General features: G+C 35.7%; 1 protein-coding gene across 1 annotated transcript in view; it reads right to left on the bottom strand.

The window, feature by feature from the left end:
• The window catches only part of ZRANB3 (zinc finger RANBP2-type containing 3), a gene marked incomplete at both ends in the record, with an annotated part of 159,661 nt that overhangs the window by 108,691 nt on the left and 29,899 nt on the right, over nt 1-21,071 (bottom strand). Inside the window, one exon of the mRNA XM_084231578.1 lies at nt 13,396-13,414. Coding sequence (XP_084087704.1) covers nt 13,396-13,414 — 19 coding nt within the window. The remainder of the gene's footprint in view (nt 1-13,395; nt 13,415-21,071) is intronic.

Consider the following 21,071-nt stretch of genomic DNA (forward strand, 5'->3'; position numbering starts at 1 on the left):
ATCAGGGACTCCTACTATAGACCTTCAGGTGATTAAAAAGGACAAATCAAAGCCCTGGACACAGTCATTGCCTGAGGTGAACCCAACAGCATGGTCAGAGCCATGAGAGATAAGACCATGGGAGAGATGGTGTGGCAAACTACCACATGAGCTCCACTTACAATATCTCTGGGGGCTGGGGAACCAAACTCCAGCTCCAAAGATGCATCATCGTGAGTGAGGCTTCCTTCCTCCTATTCCAACTGAGGGAGAGAAACATCAGAGATGTGACTGGGGACCCAGATGAGGACTGGAAACCATGAAAGGAGACAAGAAGAGCTGGACTAACCAGCTTGCTGGACTGTTCCTACTGGAGAACTTCTCTACCAACACTGGCTGGGAGTTAGGTTCCCAATGCCAGAATTATAAAACTCAGCAGCAACATCATGTGACAGTCCTCAGAATGGATGGGAGAAATCAACGTGAATGAGGAGGCCACACTGCTCTAGAGAAAACAGGACAGTCTCCTATACCACAGGAAATTCCAAAATCAAGGAATCCAGAGAACTACTCCACACACTTGCCCTACAAGAGGTTCCTGAAGTGCTCTGCCTTGCTTCCTGCCTCAAAGTTGCTCCTGGGTATCTGAGCAGCCTTGTCTGCTGTGGTTAAGAGCACAGGTCCTCATCCAAAAAAAGGACAAGGTTCCAAGAAAAAGACGAGGCCTGTGGGCTTACCATCAATCTATGGCTTGCAGAAAAGGAGGAGTCTGAGAGATTGTAGTTGGGGATGGGGGTGACATGGCTGGATTATTGGTGGGAGGGCCACACTGAAGGGAAACAATAACTATACAAAGACAACCAATGAAGCAAGAAAATAAAAAAATTAAAATTAAAAGAAAATACACATGAACAAAAAAAAAGAGTGAGAAATTCATACTGGACTTAAATGTTACTTGTAAAATATTAATGACTATAATAAGCAAAAAATACAAAAGTTAATTTAGATGAGGAAAATGTATCTGTTAAGTGCCAACCTGGGTTTGATTTTATTTTTCTGAAATATTAGTGATATTAAGAGTGGAGAAAATGGTTCACGAAATTCATAGTTAACAGTCTGTGGTTAATAGTAGGGTAAAGAATACACCAAAAAAGGGCCTCCCCGGTGGCGCAGCGGTTGAGCGCTCGGTTGCGAAGCTGCCCGCAACCTCTGCGGTGCCGGTTCGATTCCCGGCTGCTCCCCAGCCTCCGGAGGAGGGTCCCACATGGCGCGCAGACCTCTCCTGCGGCCCGCTGCTCCCCTCAGCAGTGTACTTCGGTCCTTCTGCCTGCTCTGCTCCCCGCTCTGGCTCTGGTGAATTCTCTCACCCTCCCGCGCTTCTGACTGTACCCAGTGCATGTATAAACAAAAAAGCAACAAACAAAATAAATAAATAAAATAAAAGCATGCCTCTATAAAAAAAAAAAAAAAAAAAAAAAAAAAAAAAAAAAGAATACACCAAAAAATATGACAATGTTGGAATAAAAAGGTAAGATAACCAAAATAATTGCTAATTAATGATAATTTGGGAATAACTCAAAATACGAATTTAAAATAAAAACTTTTGATAGTGACAAAAATATTCAGTCAATAGTATATGTTCATATTTTTTCTAACATTATTTAACATTTAGTAGCCTCAACTCTGATATTAAAAACAATAAGTATAATTTCATCTTATGTGGAAATTTCCTTAGGATAGGGAAGAAAAGATTTTGGAAGCAAAAATGCAGAATAAGAAGCTGCTACACAATTTGATAGTGCTGAATGGTACTAGAAATATCATGGTGGGTGCAGTGTGGTACATACATATATTGAGGTATGAGGATATACTCCTGAAACTTATTAAATGTAGTATTGTAAATGAATAGTAAGTCAATGAGAAATAAAAAAGGAGGGGATGAGAAGCAGACACATAAAACATTCTATGAGATTTAGGTAAAGGGCCTAATTTGTCATTAGTTAACCATTTGTTAACCAATTTAACTGAAAAAAGGTTAGATTATTCTTAGTGTAAAATGTTAAAAGAAGCAAGTATTGAAAACATTTGAAAAAACATTCCTCTCAAAGTTGCTATAAAAAAAAAGTAGGATGTTACAAAAAAAAAGTTGGATGCTGTCCTAAATATGTTGACTCTCTAGAAATAGCTCATTTCCTATAGGCTTTAATACAAAAAATTTCCAAACAACAGGAAACATTATCAAAAATATATATGTGTGTGTATATTTATATATATTTATAAATATATATTTATATATTATATATTTATACATATATATATTTGAAAATGCCAAAGACTGATTCATTCTGCTGAAAGTCTTTATTTATGAGCAAAATTAGATAAATGTTAAGACACCTAATTCTCATCACTGTAATATATAAAAAAGAGGATATTAAGAATCTAGAAAAGCAGTTCTTAAGCTTTTAAAAACAAATTTCAGCCTTTTTCAAATGACATTACACAGAAACTCAACATTCATAAAGCAGAAAAAGTGATACAACTAGGACTAAAGTGGGGACATCAGTCCCAGATGCTCAGTCTCCACCTTAGTTCTGTAAAATACAGCTCGCAAATCATGGAAGGTTACTTATGCAACAAACTCCTCAATTCTGATCCCAGTGCTGGTTTCTACTTCTTCTACAACGTCCACCTCAAAACTTTCTTCTCCACAAAGCCTTCTAACTTAAAGATGGAATTGATGGTTCCTTCCATTGAAGTATCATAGAATACATATTATAATCTTCATTCTCAACATTTCCAGTATCTTATATTTTACACATACATCACAGGGACAGATATACCACCCTCTTCCTTTCTTGACCAAAAGCTTTTTAGAGGGTGGGTATATTTTTTAGTCTATATTTCTAAAAACTTAACAAAATGATATTTATTTGATGAATTTAGTTATAAAAGGTAGGCTAATTGATAGCTAAAGAAAAATGACTTTAAAATATCTATCTTAAAGAAATAAGACCTGGATTGATAACAATCACTAGCTGTTCTCTATGAAAAGCTTTTATTTAATTTCAGAATTCCCAACACAGTTGTAGCTCCTTTGGGCTTTCAAGTTCTGTAGAAGTCAAAATTCATTACTAAAATAGTAACGGTGGATCATAGGGTGATATTTAATTTTAATCACCCTTCCTTATTTTAAATAATTTCTACTCATTAACACATTCTATTTAACAAAAACTGATGAGGCAGGATGTCTGCAGCATCCTCCTTACAATTACAATGTACTTGGACATGTTAATGTATAATAACAGTGCCTTATCATGAGTTAATGGCATTAGTGCTTTGTACCTTTCAAATGTTTATATAAATTATAAACATTCTATTCCAAGAAGATGTTTTGTATCTAGCTCTAACTGGGTAGGTTTTATTCACCACAGGCTTCACCTCTGTTTTTCATTTTGAATTTTGTCCAGGACTATTGAGAGAACATTGTAAATAACCCAACTGTGTAAAACAGCAAGAGTTCTGAACAAAATTACTTCTGCCTCCAAAGAAATCAGGGTAAACGTCTTTAAAACTGAAAATGCAATCAATTGCATTTGTACTTTGCTAGTATTCAAGATCATTTCAGTCTGAAGGATGACTTGAAGGAAAGAAAGACAACTATATGCTAGACATATTAATGACTCAAACTACCAAACCCTCTTAAAAGAATCTTTGTTCCATTACTTCTATGGATAGAATAACTGGAGGTGGGTAGGGAGCTGTGGACGTCATTGAAAGAACGGTGACTGATGGACAAGATGTTCTTCTTGTACAGATGAAGAGATTCTCAACTAGCTCAAATGTCACAACAAAAAAGAAGACGAAAGATGTTTTCTCACTCACTCACTCACTCACTCACGCATTCATTAATTCATTCATTCATTCATTCCAAAAGCATTAACTGGACATCTACTATTCCTCCAGTCACTGACAGGTAAACATGACTTCAGTTTTAGAAATTCCAATAGATGGAATAGAACCAGAAGTACTCTAGAAAATAACTCAATGTGAAAGCACAGGGGAACCGAGAGGCAGCCAAGGATGGTGATGTTGAGAAAGTAATACGTAAAGGTTTTGAATGATTATTTTGTTAGATGGACTTGGGGATAGGATGGATACAAAAGGTAAGGAATTCATGAGAAAAAGAACAACATATATACAGATTTTATTGGAAAAAGTACAACAGGGCCTTCCTGGTGGTGCAAGGGGATAAGCCTCAGCACTATGAAGCTATCCCCAGCCTCTGCAGCACAAGTTCGATCCCCGGCTGGCAAGGGAGCTGCCCACATGGTGCAGCAGACCTCTCTTGACTCGCCAGACGCTCCCCTCAGCAGTGTATTTCAGTCACCCTGCCTGTTCTGTTCCCCACTCTGTCTCTGGTGAATCCTCTCACCACCCACATCTCTGGCCTGTACCTTAGCTCTTATATGCATAAATAAATAAATCTTTAAAAAAACAAAGATATTATAAGGGCTTCCCTGGTGGCACAGCGGTTGAGCACTGGGCTGCGAAGCTGCCTGCAGCCTCTGCACCGCCAGTTTGATCCCTAGCCTCCGGGTGAGGGTCCCACATCGTGCGACAAACCTCTCCTGCCACCCGTTGCTCCCCTCAGCAGTGTACTTCGTCAGTCTGCCTGTTCTGTCTCCACTCTGGCTCTGGTGAATTCTCTCACACTCCCATGCTTCTGACTGTACCCAGTGCTTGTATAAATAAATAAATCTTCAAAAATAAAAAAGATATTATAAGAAAAGAAAAGTACACATTAATACCTCTCATGAACATAAATCAAAAATCCTCCACAAAATATTAACAAACCATAGGCTCAGTGGCTGCTGGGAGGGTGGGGAGCAGGCCACAGGACCCGAGTGTGGGCAGGGGAGGAGGGGATAACCAACCAAATGCAACAATGTGTAAGAATTATAAATCAAGTCCAAGTGGAATTTGGCCACATATGTAAGATTGGCCCAGAATTTAAATATCTATATAAACAGCATCTACAAAAAAAACTTATAGCTAACATCATACCAAATGGTGAGAAACTGGGTATTATTCCCCTTAAATAGTAAATAAGGCAAGGACGTCCTGTCTCATTATTACTGTTCGGCACTGTACTAAAAGAATTTGCTAACACAATAAGACAAGGAAAGGAAATAAAAGGCATACAGTCTGTAAAGGAAAGAATAAAACCTACTCTATTTGCAAGATATGATTGTCTATGCAGATATTCCCAAAGAATTAAAAAAACATTTGAATCAGTAAGGAAACCTAGAAAGGTCAAAGGATAAAGGTTAATATGTAGAACTCAATATACCAGCGATTGGAACAAAAAGAATTTTTTTTACAAATTTGCAACAGCACCCCCCCCAAAATTAAATACTTAAGTATTAATCTAATAATAAGAATGAATATGTGGAAAATTACTAATGAAAAAAGTCACAGACATTCTGAATAAATGAAGAGACTTTGCATTCACTGAACAAAGATGCAATATTGTTAAGGCTCCTTCCCAACTTCATCTAGAGATCTACAGATTTACACATTCTTCCCAACTTGATCAATGTACAAATTCAAAGCAATCCATGTGAAGATGGAGACAGGGATAGAAATGGTGCATCAAGGAATCTAGGAATGCCAAAGAATGCTGGTCATCACCTGAAGGAGAGTGACATGAAAACAGATTCTCCCTCACTGCCCTAAGAAGGAAACAAACTTCCTGACCCCTTGATTTCAGATCGCCTCCAGAACTGTGAGACACTTTTTGTTTTTTTAAGTCAATGAGCTTGCGGTAGTGTCTTACTGTAGCCGCAGAAACTAACATACCACGTAATCTAGCAATCATTCTCCTAGGTAACTACCTAACTGATTAAAAACACACACAATAAATCTACATGTGAATGTTTATGACAGCTTTATTCATAATTCTCAAAACAGGAAACACATAAGTTCCTCCATCTTGATGAATAGAAAAACAAATTATGGCACATCCATATAGTGGAATATTATTCAGATTCAGTGATAAAAAGAAATAATCATGAAAAAATAAAAAAGAAAGAATCATGAAGTCACAAAAAAACTTCAGATGAATCTTAAGTTACATATAATTAAGGAAAAAAATCTGAAAAAGCTATAAATTATATGCTTCCAATTATATGACATTGTGGAAATAGCAAAATGACAGTCATTAAACATATTAATGGTTGTCAAGGGTTTTGACTAATAGGAAATTAAATAAATGAAACACAGAGGTTTGTTCAGGGCATAAAATCATTCTGTGTGATAAGGTAGTGTGAAATACAAGGCAGTAAGCATGTGTGAAAATCCACAGAACTTCATCTCACAAAGAATAAATTTGAATGTATACAAATACTTGAAAAATAATTTAGGAAGTGAAGGATCCCATGATGGAATATAAAATGTGATTAAAGAATTGAAATGCATATACATGCATGAAACAACCTCACTGAAGGGAGTAGAGGAATAAGGTTCTGATCTAAGTAATTTTGTCATTAGTGGAATCACTGAGTGGAAACAGAATAAAGGCAAAAGGAACCAAACACAAGTACTGTGCTCTAGTTGGTGATTTTCCTTATTGTGGGGTTACAGGTTAAAATAATACTGAAACCATCATACATGTTTACTGGAACTAACAATTAAGTAAATGGATTAATTGGTGGTGGGAACTAGGTTTCTCCCTGTTGGAGTGGTAGGTTATGTAAGGGCAAGGGGGAGAGATGACAATGTTCTATGTAAAAATTTTGGGGCATCAGTATAAACTCATACTTAGCTTACTTACAGACACAGATGAATATATACATAAATATTTGTAAATATGTATATACATCCCCTGCATATGTTACACACATTTATACACACATTTACACGCATACACACATTTATCTCTTTGCTATGTCAACTAAGAGGATCTAGAAGAGATGACACCCCAATAGAAATGAGTATACTTAGTAACTCAATCATTCTAATATTATATTTTAATAAAGGAACCGGGGGTTTTTAGAGAAAGGCTGATTCTTGGGCTGGGGTAGGAAATAAACAAGATAAGTCTGAAGTAACTTCTAGTGCCAGAAAATACACACACACAACCATACACACACACACACACACACACACCCCCAACAAAAATCTTAAACCCCATACAAAATAGTTCACAATGAAGGGGGTATGTCAAAGGGACACAGCAGAGAACTGAAAACATTCTCAATGGGTAAATCCTGAAGAATTTAAGCAAAAAATACAGAAAGATGTATTGGATAATAACCCCACATAGCAAATGAATATCTGTGAGTTCACACTGATATAAATACATGATTATGTAAATGAATGAATAAATGAATCTCAAATAATTTATGTATTTACTCTGGTTTTAAGCAAGTGAAACATAACTGCCCATTCTTTCACTGCAGGCTATAATAGTTACTTTCAAAAAGTATAGTACAGAAAGGAAGAAAAAACAGAAACCTTACAGTGGAGAAAACTGACAAACACTAAGTCACACCAGGTGATCAAGGTTAACAGCAACAGTGGTGTTATACTGATAGTATGTACCTTCTATATGACATGATGACTATGACACTTTACCTCTGATTTTCTATCACAAAACACGTTACCCCAGTTTGAGCATGAGAAAAACATCAGAAAAATCCCAATTAAGGGGCATTCTACAAAATACTGAACTATAATTCTCATAACTCTAAAGGTATGCACAACAAGTTAAGTATAAGAAACTGTCACAAGAGAAGCCTAACTAGACTTGAATACCAAATGCAATGTGTATCCTGGATAGGATGATCCTATAACAGAGTAAGGATATTAGGGGAAAACTGAGGAAATGTAAGTAGAACCAATAACATGGTTCATATGGTGCATATCGGTTCATTAATGGAGAAATATAACATGGAAACTTTGTATAGAATAGTAATTGATGAAGATATGGGAGTTAGATTACTTCAGGTCAAATATCAAGTCTGATCAGTTCCATGTTCGTGGGGTAATCAATTTATTTCTGTCTTAGTTTTCTCATCTGTAAGACGAGACACATCATCATCATCATCATCACCATCACCATCACCATCATCATCCCATAAGATTGCTGTAAGAATGATATAAATTCACACAGGTAAAGCAACAGAACAGAACCTAACACATGTTGTATTAACCATTTAATCTGTTCATTCATTTAACAAAAATGGACTAGAAGAAAATATCAATAGAATAAAAACTACCCATTCAGATCACTTTGTGGAAGTGGAAGGCTTTATACAACAGGAAAACTAAAGTTCTTTGTGTCTAGTTTAATGTCTTAGTTTTCAACCCTATAAAGTTAACATTGGCAGAGTCTAGATCACAATTTCAAGGTCCTCTGAGCAGAAATAATATTCTAAAGGGTTTCTGACTGCATAGAAACTGACAAGTTTTCAAACTCCACTTCGGCGGCCTGCAGCAATACTAAGAGCATTAACAAGTACACAGTCTCTCCCCTCAAAATCCTTCTTCCAGAGAAACACCTTGACCAAAAGTGTGTTCATAATAATGACTATAGGACCTCTGTTCCAAATATTTATCCATGAATGTCTCCAACAGCCACAGAGTAAGCCAAGTCAAACATCTCAGTCTTGACAAATGATTTCTTTAAAAAAAGGAAGAACTTTCTGTGGTACCACCCCCCACACCCCAAGTTTCCTCAAGTAATAGGAAGGAAACTGAAGAATATAGTGTGGGGTTTGTATGTGGCGGGGGGGATAAAGTAGAGCACTAACAAAAATGTTACTTAAGAGGAAAGTCGAGATTTTCTGATTTTGTAAATAGATACTAGATAGTATCACAGGGCAACTCCAATGTGAAATGGAGTGGCCAAACTGTGGGTCCTCACCTGCGCTTAAAGGGGACTTAGAGTAAGACTCAGCTGCAGGTACACACAAAAAGGATAATAAAGTGTTTATTTACCAAAAAGGGGAAATGAAGAAATGAATAACTCAGGGAGAAAGAGAGATATAAATTGGTGAATGCATCCTACCAGTTCCGCTAAGCTGGAATCCCAATAGCATGCTGAAAGCCAGTGAAAAACCAAGGCGCCCCCCCCCCCCCCCGCCATTCCCCAAGGCCCACATGTCTGGTTATATGCCAAACCTGGCTGCTTAACTCCACCCTCAGTTCCCAGCAATCCTCCCTTCAGTGGTGATACATGGGATTTGTAGTCCTTGGTGTCTTGGATCTCTTTGGTCTGGGGTGGGAGTGGGATCCATAAAACCTATTTGTGGAGTTCAGGACATCCTTTCCCCCCAACAATTGGAGAAGACAGAATACATGTATGAACAAAATTTTATCTATGACTATTCATGCAAATGCATACTGTTGGGCCTCCCTGGTGTCACAGCAGGTTGAGTGAGGCACTGTAAAGCTGTCTGCAGCCTCTGCAGCTCGGGTTGGATTCCCGGCTGGCCAGGGAGATACCCACAGGGCATGGCAGACCTCTCCTGTCTTGCCCATTGCTTCCCTCAGCAGTGCTTTTGGTCCATCTGCCTGTTCTGCTCCCCGCCCTGTCTCTGTTGAATCCTCTCACTCCCCCACGCCTCTGGCCTATACCCCAGCTCTTATATAAATAAATCTTTAAATAAATCTTTAAATAAATGCAGAATGTTAATCCCAACCTCTTAAGTAAAAACTAACATTACAAAGCTTTTCTAAAAACTAAGTTTCTGCAAAGAATACTAGCCTTTAAATACTTAACAAATTAGAAGTATATAGGCTTACCATTTTCCCCCTAATGTATATTCAATTCAATTACCTGGTTTATATTAATGTTAAACTATTTTTCACAGGTAAAATCTTTTAAAAAAACTTAAAATTTTCAGCTGAAGGACAATAGAACAAGGACACAGTAATTGAATAATTATTATTAAAAGGCATCTAAGGTAATAGTGCAAAAGCTTGACAACAAATTGTGGTTTGGATCCCATTTGGATCCCATTAATTCAGAAATATGAATTCATAAAGAATTTCTATATTTTTAGTACATAGTTCTTTAAACATTTAATTGTATTAAACCAAGAGGATGGATGGAGGAGTAATTAAAACAATTTAAGCTAGGTTTACAAAGTTAATTTTACTAAAAGTTGCAGCTTTGTTGGTTATCTGAAATATAGTTTTATAATTGAACTACAAAATGATTACTCAATTAGAAATAATTAAACAGAACTTAAATCATCCTAACAATGTTAATGATTTAAAATTAATGTTTAAGTTAACAGTTATCAGATATACAGTAGATAAATTATATAATTCCACAAAGTCTGAGCAAATCAGAAAAAAAGATAATAGTGGAAAAGTACTAGAAGAAGGGGGAGTAATGCCAGGGAAGGAAGACATTTGTTTCTAAAGCTAGGGAAGAAAAATCATAGCAGACAGCTAAATTACACAATACTCCAAGTGGGTATTTAAGCATCTAATAAAAAAAAGTAAGTAGGTCCAATAAGAGAGATATAAAATTGCTTTAAGGCTTTTAGCTATTTGAGGAATCAAATATTTGTCACATCAAAGTATCTTTTAATTTAAAATCAAAAAGGTGGATGACCTCCAAATTATAAACTGCATCTCTTCCTCTGACTTCACTGCCATTTTGTGATAAGAAGTAGGGCACAATTAGGAAATAAAATGAAGGTCAACCCAGTTTTTATCATTTACATATATACAAGTTCTTTCTACTTCAACACTTTTAATTTACTAACTTTCATTTACATTAGCTCAGAAATTACTAAGAACGGTGTTTCAACTTTACCATTTCAACAGAGGTTAGTGATTGTGAGCTATGATCTTAGAATTGTACATCATATTGTTTATTCCTATAGCCTGTTTTTAATACTAAAGTTGAGGAGTTTTTTCCTCTAAGATATAATTATTCATAAGATTTAACATAATAAACCCTGTAAAGTCAAAAAGATGTGAAAGAATCAGAGGATTTAAAATGCTGGTGAAAAAAGAGAAGTAAATAGACACAATAGTAGAGTTTTGTTATGTAAGTACTGAGGAAATAGCAAATGGTTCCTTTAAATTTAAAAAGAAGAATGGTTTTGAAAGAAGATAACAAATCATTAAACATGTGACAAGTTGCAAAGCAACTGTAAATAATTACAGATAAGGAAAAGCAATTGGTATAAAGAAACACTCTTGAAGCCTAAGAGCTCTGTATAATTCTTAGTCTCATGGTAACTGAGGAGAAGAGAAGGATTTGCTGGAGAATAAAAAAGTTAAGAAGGATTAAGGTGCTGATCAGATATTTATTTCAAGGAGCAAAGTAGCAATGGTATTCCATAGCTGTTAAGATCATCCTCCCCATGGGGCTTCCCTGGTGGTGGAAGGGGTTAAGACTCAACCTATGAAGCAATCCGCAGCCTGTGCAGCACAAGTTCAATCCCCAGCCGGCCAGGGAGCAACCCACATAGCGAGGCAGACCTTCCTGTCTCACCCTCTGCTCCCTTCAGCAGTGCACTTCAGTCAGTCTGCCTGTTCTGCTCCCCACTCTGTCTCTGGTGAATCCTCTCACCCCCTGCTTCTCTGGTCTGTACCCCAGCTCTTGTATGCATAAATAAATAAATCTTAAAAAAAAAAAAGATCTTCATCATGAATTTTCATTTTCTTCAGACTTACTTTACCTAGCATAATTCCTTCTAGCTCCACCCATGTTGCTGTGAATGGCATTAGTTTATCTTTTTTGATTGCTGAATAGTAATCCATTGTGTAACTAGACCACTACCTCTCACCATGCACAAAAATCAACTCAAAATGCATAAAAGATCTGGACATTAAGACCTGAAACCATAAAATATATAGAAGAAAATATAGGTAAAACACTACAAGACAGGAAAAGATAAACACCTGGGATTACATCAAACTGAAAAGCTTCTGTATAGCAAAAGAGACATTAACCAAAACAAAGAGACACCCTACTGATTGGGAAAAAAATCTTCGCACTCCATACAATTGATAAGGGACCAATCACAAAGATATACAAAGAACTCACACAACCCCATGAATTTCTTGTGGAGGCTATTAAGATGGTGTTATCCTTTGCAAATATTTCCTTTGAATATAAAACTGGTCTATTTAAAAAAAATTACCAATACACACATACACCTACAAATATCACACATATTTTATATATACTCTATAAAATGGTTATAACTAATTTTAAGATTTTGAAGGAAGAGTTTACATTTGGTGAAAACACATTCAGTGCATAAAAATGTAAACCTCTTTCCATTACTTTGAACTCAATTTATGAAGTCTTTTGAAATTCACCCTGTTCCAAAGCAGAAATTGCTGTTGTTTCCCAAATGTCTATGTCCTATGTCTACATCTAATTGTTAAAGTTCTTCCCAGGTAATGATCATGTTTTTAATTATAACATCTAGTCTAAACAAGTATCCACAGAATGAAAAGTTGAAACTAAAAAATTATCTGGTTATAAATCAGCATTGAACAAGAAACCCTTTCTCAATCTTTGCCAAACATTTCCATTCATGTTATAGTCAATATTCATTTTTTTCCTCAAGAATACAATGCGCAATAAGTCATTGGATAATTTATATGTAACTAAAACTGAGAGTTAATTGGGAGGATTTTTTATAGTTCCACTTAACATTTTTTAAAATTTTGGTATTTATTTTCCTCATATCTAATATATTTTAAAGTGTATGCTTTCTATTATTCTTAAAGACATTACAAAAACAACACCAATTTCTTAAACTGATATTAAAATCAGAACTTTATTGATTTACATTATTCTGAGAGTATATGTAAATAGTATCAAAGTTTATAAGCAAAAACCTTAATTTCATTGAGAAAGCATTAATATAGATAAATGCAAGTATATGTCACTTATCTGTGTCAAACTGTTTAGTGATAATAAAATACCATTTTAGCATTATGTTTCATACTTACATGAAGCAACTAACAACAACCTTTACAGCAAAATCTGTAAAGTTTGGCTTTTATGCAAGCAGTATTATGACAAGTGAAAAAAGTGTTCCGTTTCATCAAAGGCCACAATTCAGAGCACAGTCATGTTTCCTTGGACAATAATATAGAATTTTGGGTAACTAATGTTAATACTAACATGTTTCAGGTGCACACAGCATGTGTGTGTGTGCATACAATGCCGTGCATACACAAGCTAGAACATGCACACACAAACATTCTTGTTTTTAGTCTTTTGGTACTTCCTCCCTGTCTTCTTTGTCCTCTCACCATATACAGACATATATAGACATATATTGCAAGACAAAAAGAACATGGTAAAACAGAAGTCACTAAAAATTGGTTGTGAAGTTTTATAAAAGGCATAAAAATCATGAAAATACTTACTTCATCAGCCACCATACACCTGAAAAAAATAAAAATAGAATCAAATTAATTTCTTAATTATTAAAGTTGTACACTAAAAATGGATCTACCATATGATCCAGCGATTCCACTTCTAGGAATCTACCCAAAAGACACAAAAACACTAATTTGAAAGGAAATTTGCACTCCTATGTTTACTGCAGCACTGTTTATTATTTTATTATAACTAAGATATGGAAACAACATAAATGCCCAAAAGAGATGAAGGACCAGGAAGATGTGGTATATATACACAGTGGATTATTACTGAACAATTTAAAAAGATAACCTCATGATAATTGCAGCAATATGGATGGAGCTGGAAGGGATTATATTAAGCAAAGTCAATCAGAAGGAAAAAGATAAATATCAAATGGTTTCTCTTACATGCGCAACAGAGAAACTGAAGAAAGGGTGAGGAAAAAGACAAACCTTGCATCCTGACCACATATCTAAGGCACATATCAAAAATGGAGGAGAGAGAGGGGTAAAAACAGGGGCAGGAAGAGCACAGGGACTAATGTGACAGTTTATGGGTGATGTGGTGGGAGAACTACAGGGATCACACCTGAGGAAAGAAATAAAATGTTACCCAAAAATCATGGGTCTCCTGGTTGTGTAATAATGTGGGTCTCCTGGTTGTGCAAGGGGTTTTAAATCTCAGCACTATGAAGCTATTGGTAGCCACTGCAGCATGAGTTTGATCTCCAGCCAGGGAGCTGTCTTGCCTGCTGCTCCCCTCAGCAGTGTATTTCAGTAGATTTGCCTGTTCTGCATCCCACTCTGTCTCTGGTGAATCCTCTCACCCACTGCACCTTTGGCCTACACCCCAGCTCTTGTATGCATAAATAAAATAAATCTTTAAAAATATTAAACAATAATGTAAGAAAATAACAACAACAAAAAAATAAAGTTGACTATTTTAAAGTTCTAATTAAGTACCTTGTCACAAAATAGCTTACCAATGTTAAAGTACTAAACAAGAGAGAGGTGTTTATGTGTGCACGAGCACACAGGCCAGCGCTGATTTTAGAAGACACTCCAGCTGCCGACGGCATATGGTTATGTGGGAGTGTTGTAGCTTCAGAAGTACCATTTCCCACTGCCCACCCAAGAAGATAGCTACTATGACCCTTCAAAATTGCAGCTAAATGGCAAGTTTCTTGTATCAATGACTTCCCTCCTTAACCTTAAACCTTAAAATTGGTCTCCCCTAGAAGTAAGAAAAATGTTATATTAAAGTGCAAGAAAGCAAATGTCAGCTACATCTTAGCACGCACGTTATAAATATAATTATGTGTTTTATTATATATGGAAAGCCTATTTTCAAATTGAATTTTGGTTTCTACTACTATTTTGTTCAATTTTCTCTGCCCTGTTCTTTCTTAGAAACCAACAGGAGTAAATTCCATCCATGGCAAACTGAGGACAGGGGCATAAACTGATGCCCTTAGAAGAAAAAGCAAAGAACCAAGAGATATTAGCAAGTCAGGATCATGAGGGGTGTGTACAGAACAGTGCATCATAAGGAGAAAGTGCATTACAGCGAGTCAATCACAAAGAGAAAAAGCAATCCCTTAACAGAGGGGATTTCTAAACAATCTTAAAAAATACTGGAATATTATAAAAAGTAGACAGCAATAAGTTCCTATTTCTGTTTTTTCTCTTTTATTTCCTCATTGTTTTATACCTTGACATACAATTATGACAATGCTGGCAACATGAAACATAGAGAGAACATCCTCCCTTCTTAAACTTTTAGAAGTAATTAGAGTAAGATGGGAGTATTTTTTTCTTTAAAGGTTTGATAAAATTTACCTGGCCCTGGGTTTTTGTTTTGGGGTTACTGTTTTTGATTACTGTTTCAATTTCCATGATTGTAGTCAGTTTAATCAACATCTGTTTCTTTCTAGTTTAGTCTTGGTAAACTAGTTTGTTCAGAATTTTTCCCTTTTCTTCAAGGTCATTGAATTTATTTACTGTTCACAGTAATTCATGTTCTTTTATAGTTCTATGCTATCTGTAGTAATTTTTCCCCTTGCATTTCTAATTCAGTTTATCAGTGTTTTATCTCTTCTTTTCTTTATTTGCTTAGAAATTTATCATTTTTGTTTACCTGCTCAAAGAATAAATCCTTAGTTTCACTGACCTTTGGTATGTATGGTCTTTTAGATCTATTTCATTTACCTCCACCATCCAACTGGTTGTTTTTACCCAATTTATCATTCTCCTTTCTTTTCTGGTAACCAGTAACGGTCTAAAAGTTCATTTTTACTTTATTTAGTTCATTTGTTTCTTCATGTACATATGACTGATGTCAAATGGTGTTTGTCTTTATCTGTCTAACTTATTTCACTAAATATAATAGGCTCTGAGTCCATCCATGTTGTAAATGACAGGATTTTATCTTTTTTTTCTTGTAACTGACTAATATTCCATTGTATATACATACCACAACTTTTTAAGCCAATCATATCTTGAGGAGCACTTAGGTTGTTTCCAGCTGAAAAGAACAAGTATTAAAGAATGGTAGGGGACAAACACTTTACTTGAGTTAAGTTCAAAGGAGAACTGGAAAGAGGGAAAGGACACAATAGGTGTAGATTGCTGTCTCAAGGATAACCCTTGCAGAGCTAAACAAGAGAACGTAGTAAATGGCAGGAATATTGGGTCGAGTGAAGATATTTTAAAAGACAAGATAGTGTAAATGGCCCAATAAACACCTTACTGACCCTATGAGTGTGACATCTGGTAGACAGATATCAACGTGGATCAGGAACCTGAGAATCAGGACAAGACAATAAAAAGGAAAAAGCAGCTGTGCAATGTGATAATAAAAGAAGTAAAAGCAAATGGCATTCTCATGTGTAAATTGTAGGAAGAAGGGGGAAATTCTTCATGGCTAAAACCTTGGGAAACATTGTCATTTTAAAAAGCAAAAGAAAGAAAGCAGAAGTATTCAAGGAGGAAAAGAAGGATCAGGGTTTAAGAACCATTCACAACAGTAAATGATTTCACCTCAAATAGCACAAAGATGTTTCAAAAGATGAGCACTGAAGACCTATCAAAGTAAGTTAACAGGAGGTAACTTGTAAGAATCATGCAAAAGTAGTTAAGGTTGAAGGTGGTAAAAAATTGTGATAACTGATAGAGTAATCATAAAGGAATTTTGGTGGCAAAAAGTAAATAAATAAAAGATTAAAAATTAGGGCAATAACAATAGATCAATAGTGAGAGAAAATAAAAAAACAAGGATTATTGATAGAAAACTCAATGTGCAACTAAAATTTTAAAGGGGAAAATATAGTCAATTGAATTTGTCACTTCATAGAAATTTTATACCACATTTGAATGAAACTAAATTCTACTTTGTAAACAAAAGATTGCCTAAGTCATAATTATCTGTAGAAATAAAAAATAGCTTTTTCTCTCATTGGGAAATAGCAAATATGATCTGAGTTATAGAGACTTTAATCTATAGCTACAAAGAAAACTTCCTGTATTAAAATATTGATTGTAATTGCCAGACCTGGTTTAGTGTGCCAATAGCTGTGTAATTCTATCTGAATTTTACAAGCAGTTCAGATTTCCACTGTTACAAAAAATAAATAATATTCCTTGTTCCAAATTCATTGTTAATTGCTTGAATAATAATTCATTCAGCTTGGCTGTAGGTTTACTAAAACTTTTAATTTCACTGAGTTGTTTCCAAAACCTTGATGTTGCCTGTATTAATCATCCACTTATGATATATCAAGACATATATACTTTAGTGCTTGCACCAACCATATCTTTGCATGCACATGAGACTTGCTATTTATAACACATATTCTCATACAGATAGAAAGTGAAAAACTAAACAGCATTATACTTTTCTGAGAAACATTTTATACACCAATTAAATTTCTAATCCAAGACTCACAGAACTGAACAATTTTTATTTAACTTGAAGTTTTCCTCCAATTTCTTTGTATTAAAAAAACTACCTCTCTATAATTAACACCCATATCTTTTTTGAATAATCATGTCTGCAAAAAGAAAACAGCAAATCTCTCCAAGAGAATATTTTGAATATACTGAGAATCCAGTGAGATGAACATATATAAGATAAGCAATAAGCTGGAGTCTGAATCTAAAGTAATGGATTCGGGTCTTGATACCTGAACACAGGATCTTCATAGTCAATCATGCATGCTTTGGCTCAGAAGTGAACTATTACATCAGGGAAGGTAACAACTGTCCTTACGGATGTTCATATATAACCTGTCCACAAGCACCAATGAACCACAACCTATATTTTCCTATGGTATATTTGGCCAACATTAACTTAATGTTACTTTAATAAATATCACTTATTCTTCCCTACAGACCATGCAGCAGGGGCCCTAGGTTTAGAAGATCAAATCTTAGCATATTGTTCCCATCACAGCAATGTCTTAAAATAATTTTCTAAAACTGTAAAAGCTCAGTATGATAAAAGTTCAACATGATAAAAGCTTTTAAAACAAATCTTTAATATTATCTATTTTTTTTTCATTGGGCATATAATCACATATAAATGATTTAGGCAGTACAAAGTTGAAAGCCTCTCTCAAATCCTTACTGCTTTAAGGTTTTGAACCCGTGCTGCAGAGGCTGGGACAGCTTCACAGTGTGGTGTTCAACTGCCTGCACCACCAGGGGGGCCCGCATTCTCACAGCTTTAAGTACCACTATATATAAGCATTTAAGACTTTTAGCATATGTTTCAGAACTACAACTAAAAATCTCTTTGGGAGATTTTTTCCTTCGCTATCCTGGCGTTATTATAACCCTGTACTGATATTTGCAACCAAAGTTAACTATGCCCTAGATAACAATAACAAAAATATCTAAAGTATTTAAACAATTGATTTGAGCCTGTAATTCTTAACCCCTGGATTAGAAAATTTTATAAAATAGAACTACAAAACAACAGTATTTATTCTGGTAGCATATCAAGTCAGTAGGCCTCATTTCTGTAAAAACTTAAAAGCACTGCTCTTATTTGCGAGGATATGATGAAATAGAGCTACACCTCTATAACTAGCCTCTTAGTCTCCTGTATTTCATGAAATGATGCACTGAAGTAAACTGAGATGTAATCAAATGAAGTAAGGTAGAACTTTGCAAAGAGAAAGATATTATAAAAACTGTATTAGTATGATGGCAACGACAAGTTCTGTTTAATTTTTTTTTTTATAAAGCTTTTTTTTTTATTTTTTTTTCAAGGAAATATCATTTAAATATCTTAAAGGTAAGGGATTTTTATATTCAGATTTATATAATAATAAGTCATATTCACTAGTCCTGCATTATTGGATGTGAAGCTTCTTGGAAGATGAACATTCTTGGAATACTACTTAGAAAAATAATATTGAATTTGAACTTAATCCCAAGTGTTAGGGGGAGTCATTGAAAGCCTACAAGCACTTCCACCAACAGTGCAGGAGAGTTCTTTTTTCTCCACACCCTCGCCAACATTTGTTGTTGCTAGTTTTTTTAATATGTGCCATTCTCACTGGTGTAAGATGGTATCTCATGGTAGTTTTGATTTGCATTTCCCTGATTACAAGTGATATTGAACATTTTTTCATATGCCTGTTGGCCATTTACATTTCCTCTTCAGAGAAGTTTCTTTTTAGCTCTTCTGCCCATTTTTTGGCTAGATTATTTTCTTTGTTTTTGTTGAGTCTCATCAGCTCTTTGTAGCTTTTTTTTTTTTTAAATCTATTTATTTATTATTTATACATGCACTGGGTACAGTCAGGAGCGCGGGAGGGTGAGAGAATTCACCAGAGCCAGAGCCGGGAGCAGAGCAGGCAGAAGGACCGAAGTACACTGCTGAGGGAAGCAGCGGGCGGCAGGAGAGGTCTGCACACCATGTGGGACCCTCCTCCGGTGGCCGCGGAGCAGCCTGGGATCGAACCAGCGCTGCAGAGGCTGCGGGCATCCTCGCAACCCAGCGCTCAACCGCTGCGCCACCGGGGAGGCCCCAAGTTCTGTTTAATTAAAAAACTAAGTAACTATGTTAACTATCAGTAAGTAGACATTGACAATGGATAAGAGTGAGCTAGAGAGGACAGCAATTCAAATTTAGCCACTATAAATGGAAGGAAATGTGGCTAAAAACTGCTTTTGGGGTTTTCTCTTTTTAAAAAAGATTTATTCATTTATGTATAAAGAACTGGGGTACAGGCCAGATATGCAGGGGGTGAGAGGATTCACCACAGACACAGTGGGGAGCAGAACAGGCAGATCTACTGAAATACACTGTTGAGGGGAGCAGCAGAAGCAGCGGGAAAGACAGGAAAGGTCCACTGTGCCATGTGGTTTAGCTCCCTGGCCAACCATGGATCCAATTAGTGCTGCAGAGGCTGCAGATAGCTTCACAGAGCTGTGCTTAATCCCTTGCGCCACCAGTGAGGCCCTAAAAATTGGTTTTATAAACAGTTTCCATTACGATGATGTTCAAGGGCCTCCCCTGGTGGCGCAGTGGCGCAGCGGTTGAGCTCTGGGCTGCAAATCTGCCCGCAGCCTCTATAGCACCGGTTCGATCCCCAGCCACCAGGCGAGGGTCCCACATGGCACGTAGACCTCTCCTGCTGCGCCCGCTGCTCCCTCAGCAGTGTATTTCGTCAGTCTGCCTGTTCTGTTCCCCGCTCTGGCTCTGGTGAATTCTCTCACCCTCCCGCGCTTCTGACTGTACCCAGCGCTTGTATAAATAAATAAATAAATCTTTAAAAAAAAAAAAAGATGATGTTCAAGAATCAAACAACTCAAATGACTTAATAATTAAAGGGAATTAATACATTACATAAAACATTAACAAGATGTCCAGGAGTGGAATGGCTTTAGACTAGTTCATTAAGAGCCTATTCATGTTATCCTTCTACTCTATTATCATCCTTAGTAGGTGTGAAGCAATTCTGCTTCTGCTGCTATGCATGACTTTGAAAAACAAGTTAAAATAACATTTACTATTTTGTTTTGTTTTAGTTCTTTTTGTCTATTATGCATCACCACTCACACAGGAAAAATTTACAAATCTGTAGTCATTCCAAGGTATGTGAGATATGGATAACATGAATAGATCCTTTGAATTTTCATAAAGAATTGCCTTTTCTGTTAATGCGCTAAATAAAAAATTACACTAGTCCCAAAAGTCTTATAATATCTCAAAAATATTATGCTTCATTAGTTTGACTTCATTAGCACAAAATTGCCCTATAACTTTTACTGATAAAGAGTAAAACAGGAAATAGTTTCTCTATCCTCCTAGAGGGTTCTTTAAAAAGGTGTATCTCAGCTGTTTTGAGAGAATTATTATTGTTTTCAGGATGTATAATAATTCCCACTGAGCCATTATTTCACATATTAGCTTTCACACTACTGCTTATTCTTGTTTATAAAACTGTTAGTCAAAAAAGTTAATTATTCCTATAGCAATTAGTGCAGAATTTTTAGGGCTTAATTAGACAGTAATATTCATTAGAATATTTTGGAATTAAAAACAAAAATATAATTCATACAAAAAGCAACTAAGAAGTAAGGCAGGTCTGTATAATCTAGTCTAAAGTGATTTTGGTAAGTAGTAAAAATGATTTACAGTGTTAAATTGTTTTGTTTATAAACACGTG

This window comes from Talpa europaea (genome assembly GCF_964194135.1).
Source record: "Talpa europaea genome assembly, chromosome: 1".
NCBI lineage: Eukaryota > Metazoa > Chordata > Mammalia > Eulipotyphla > Talpidae > Talpa > Talpa europaea.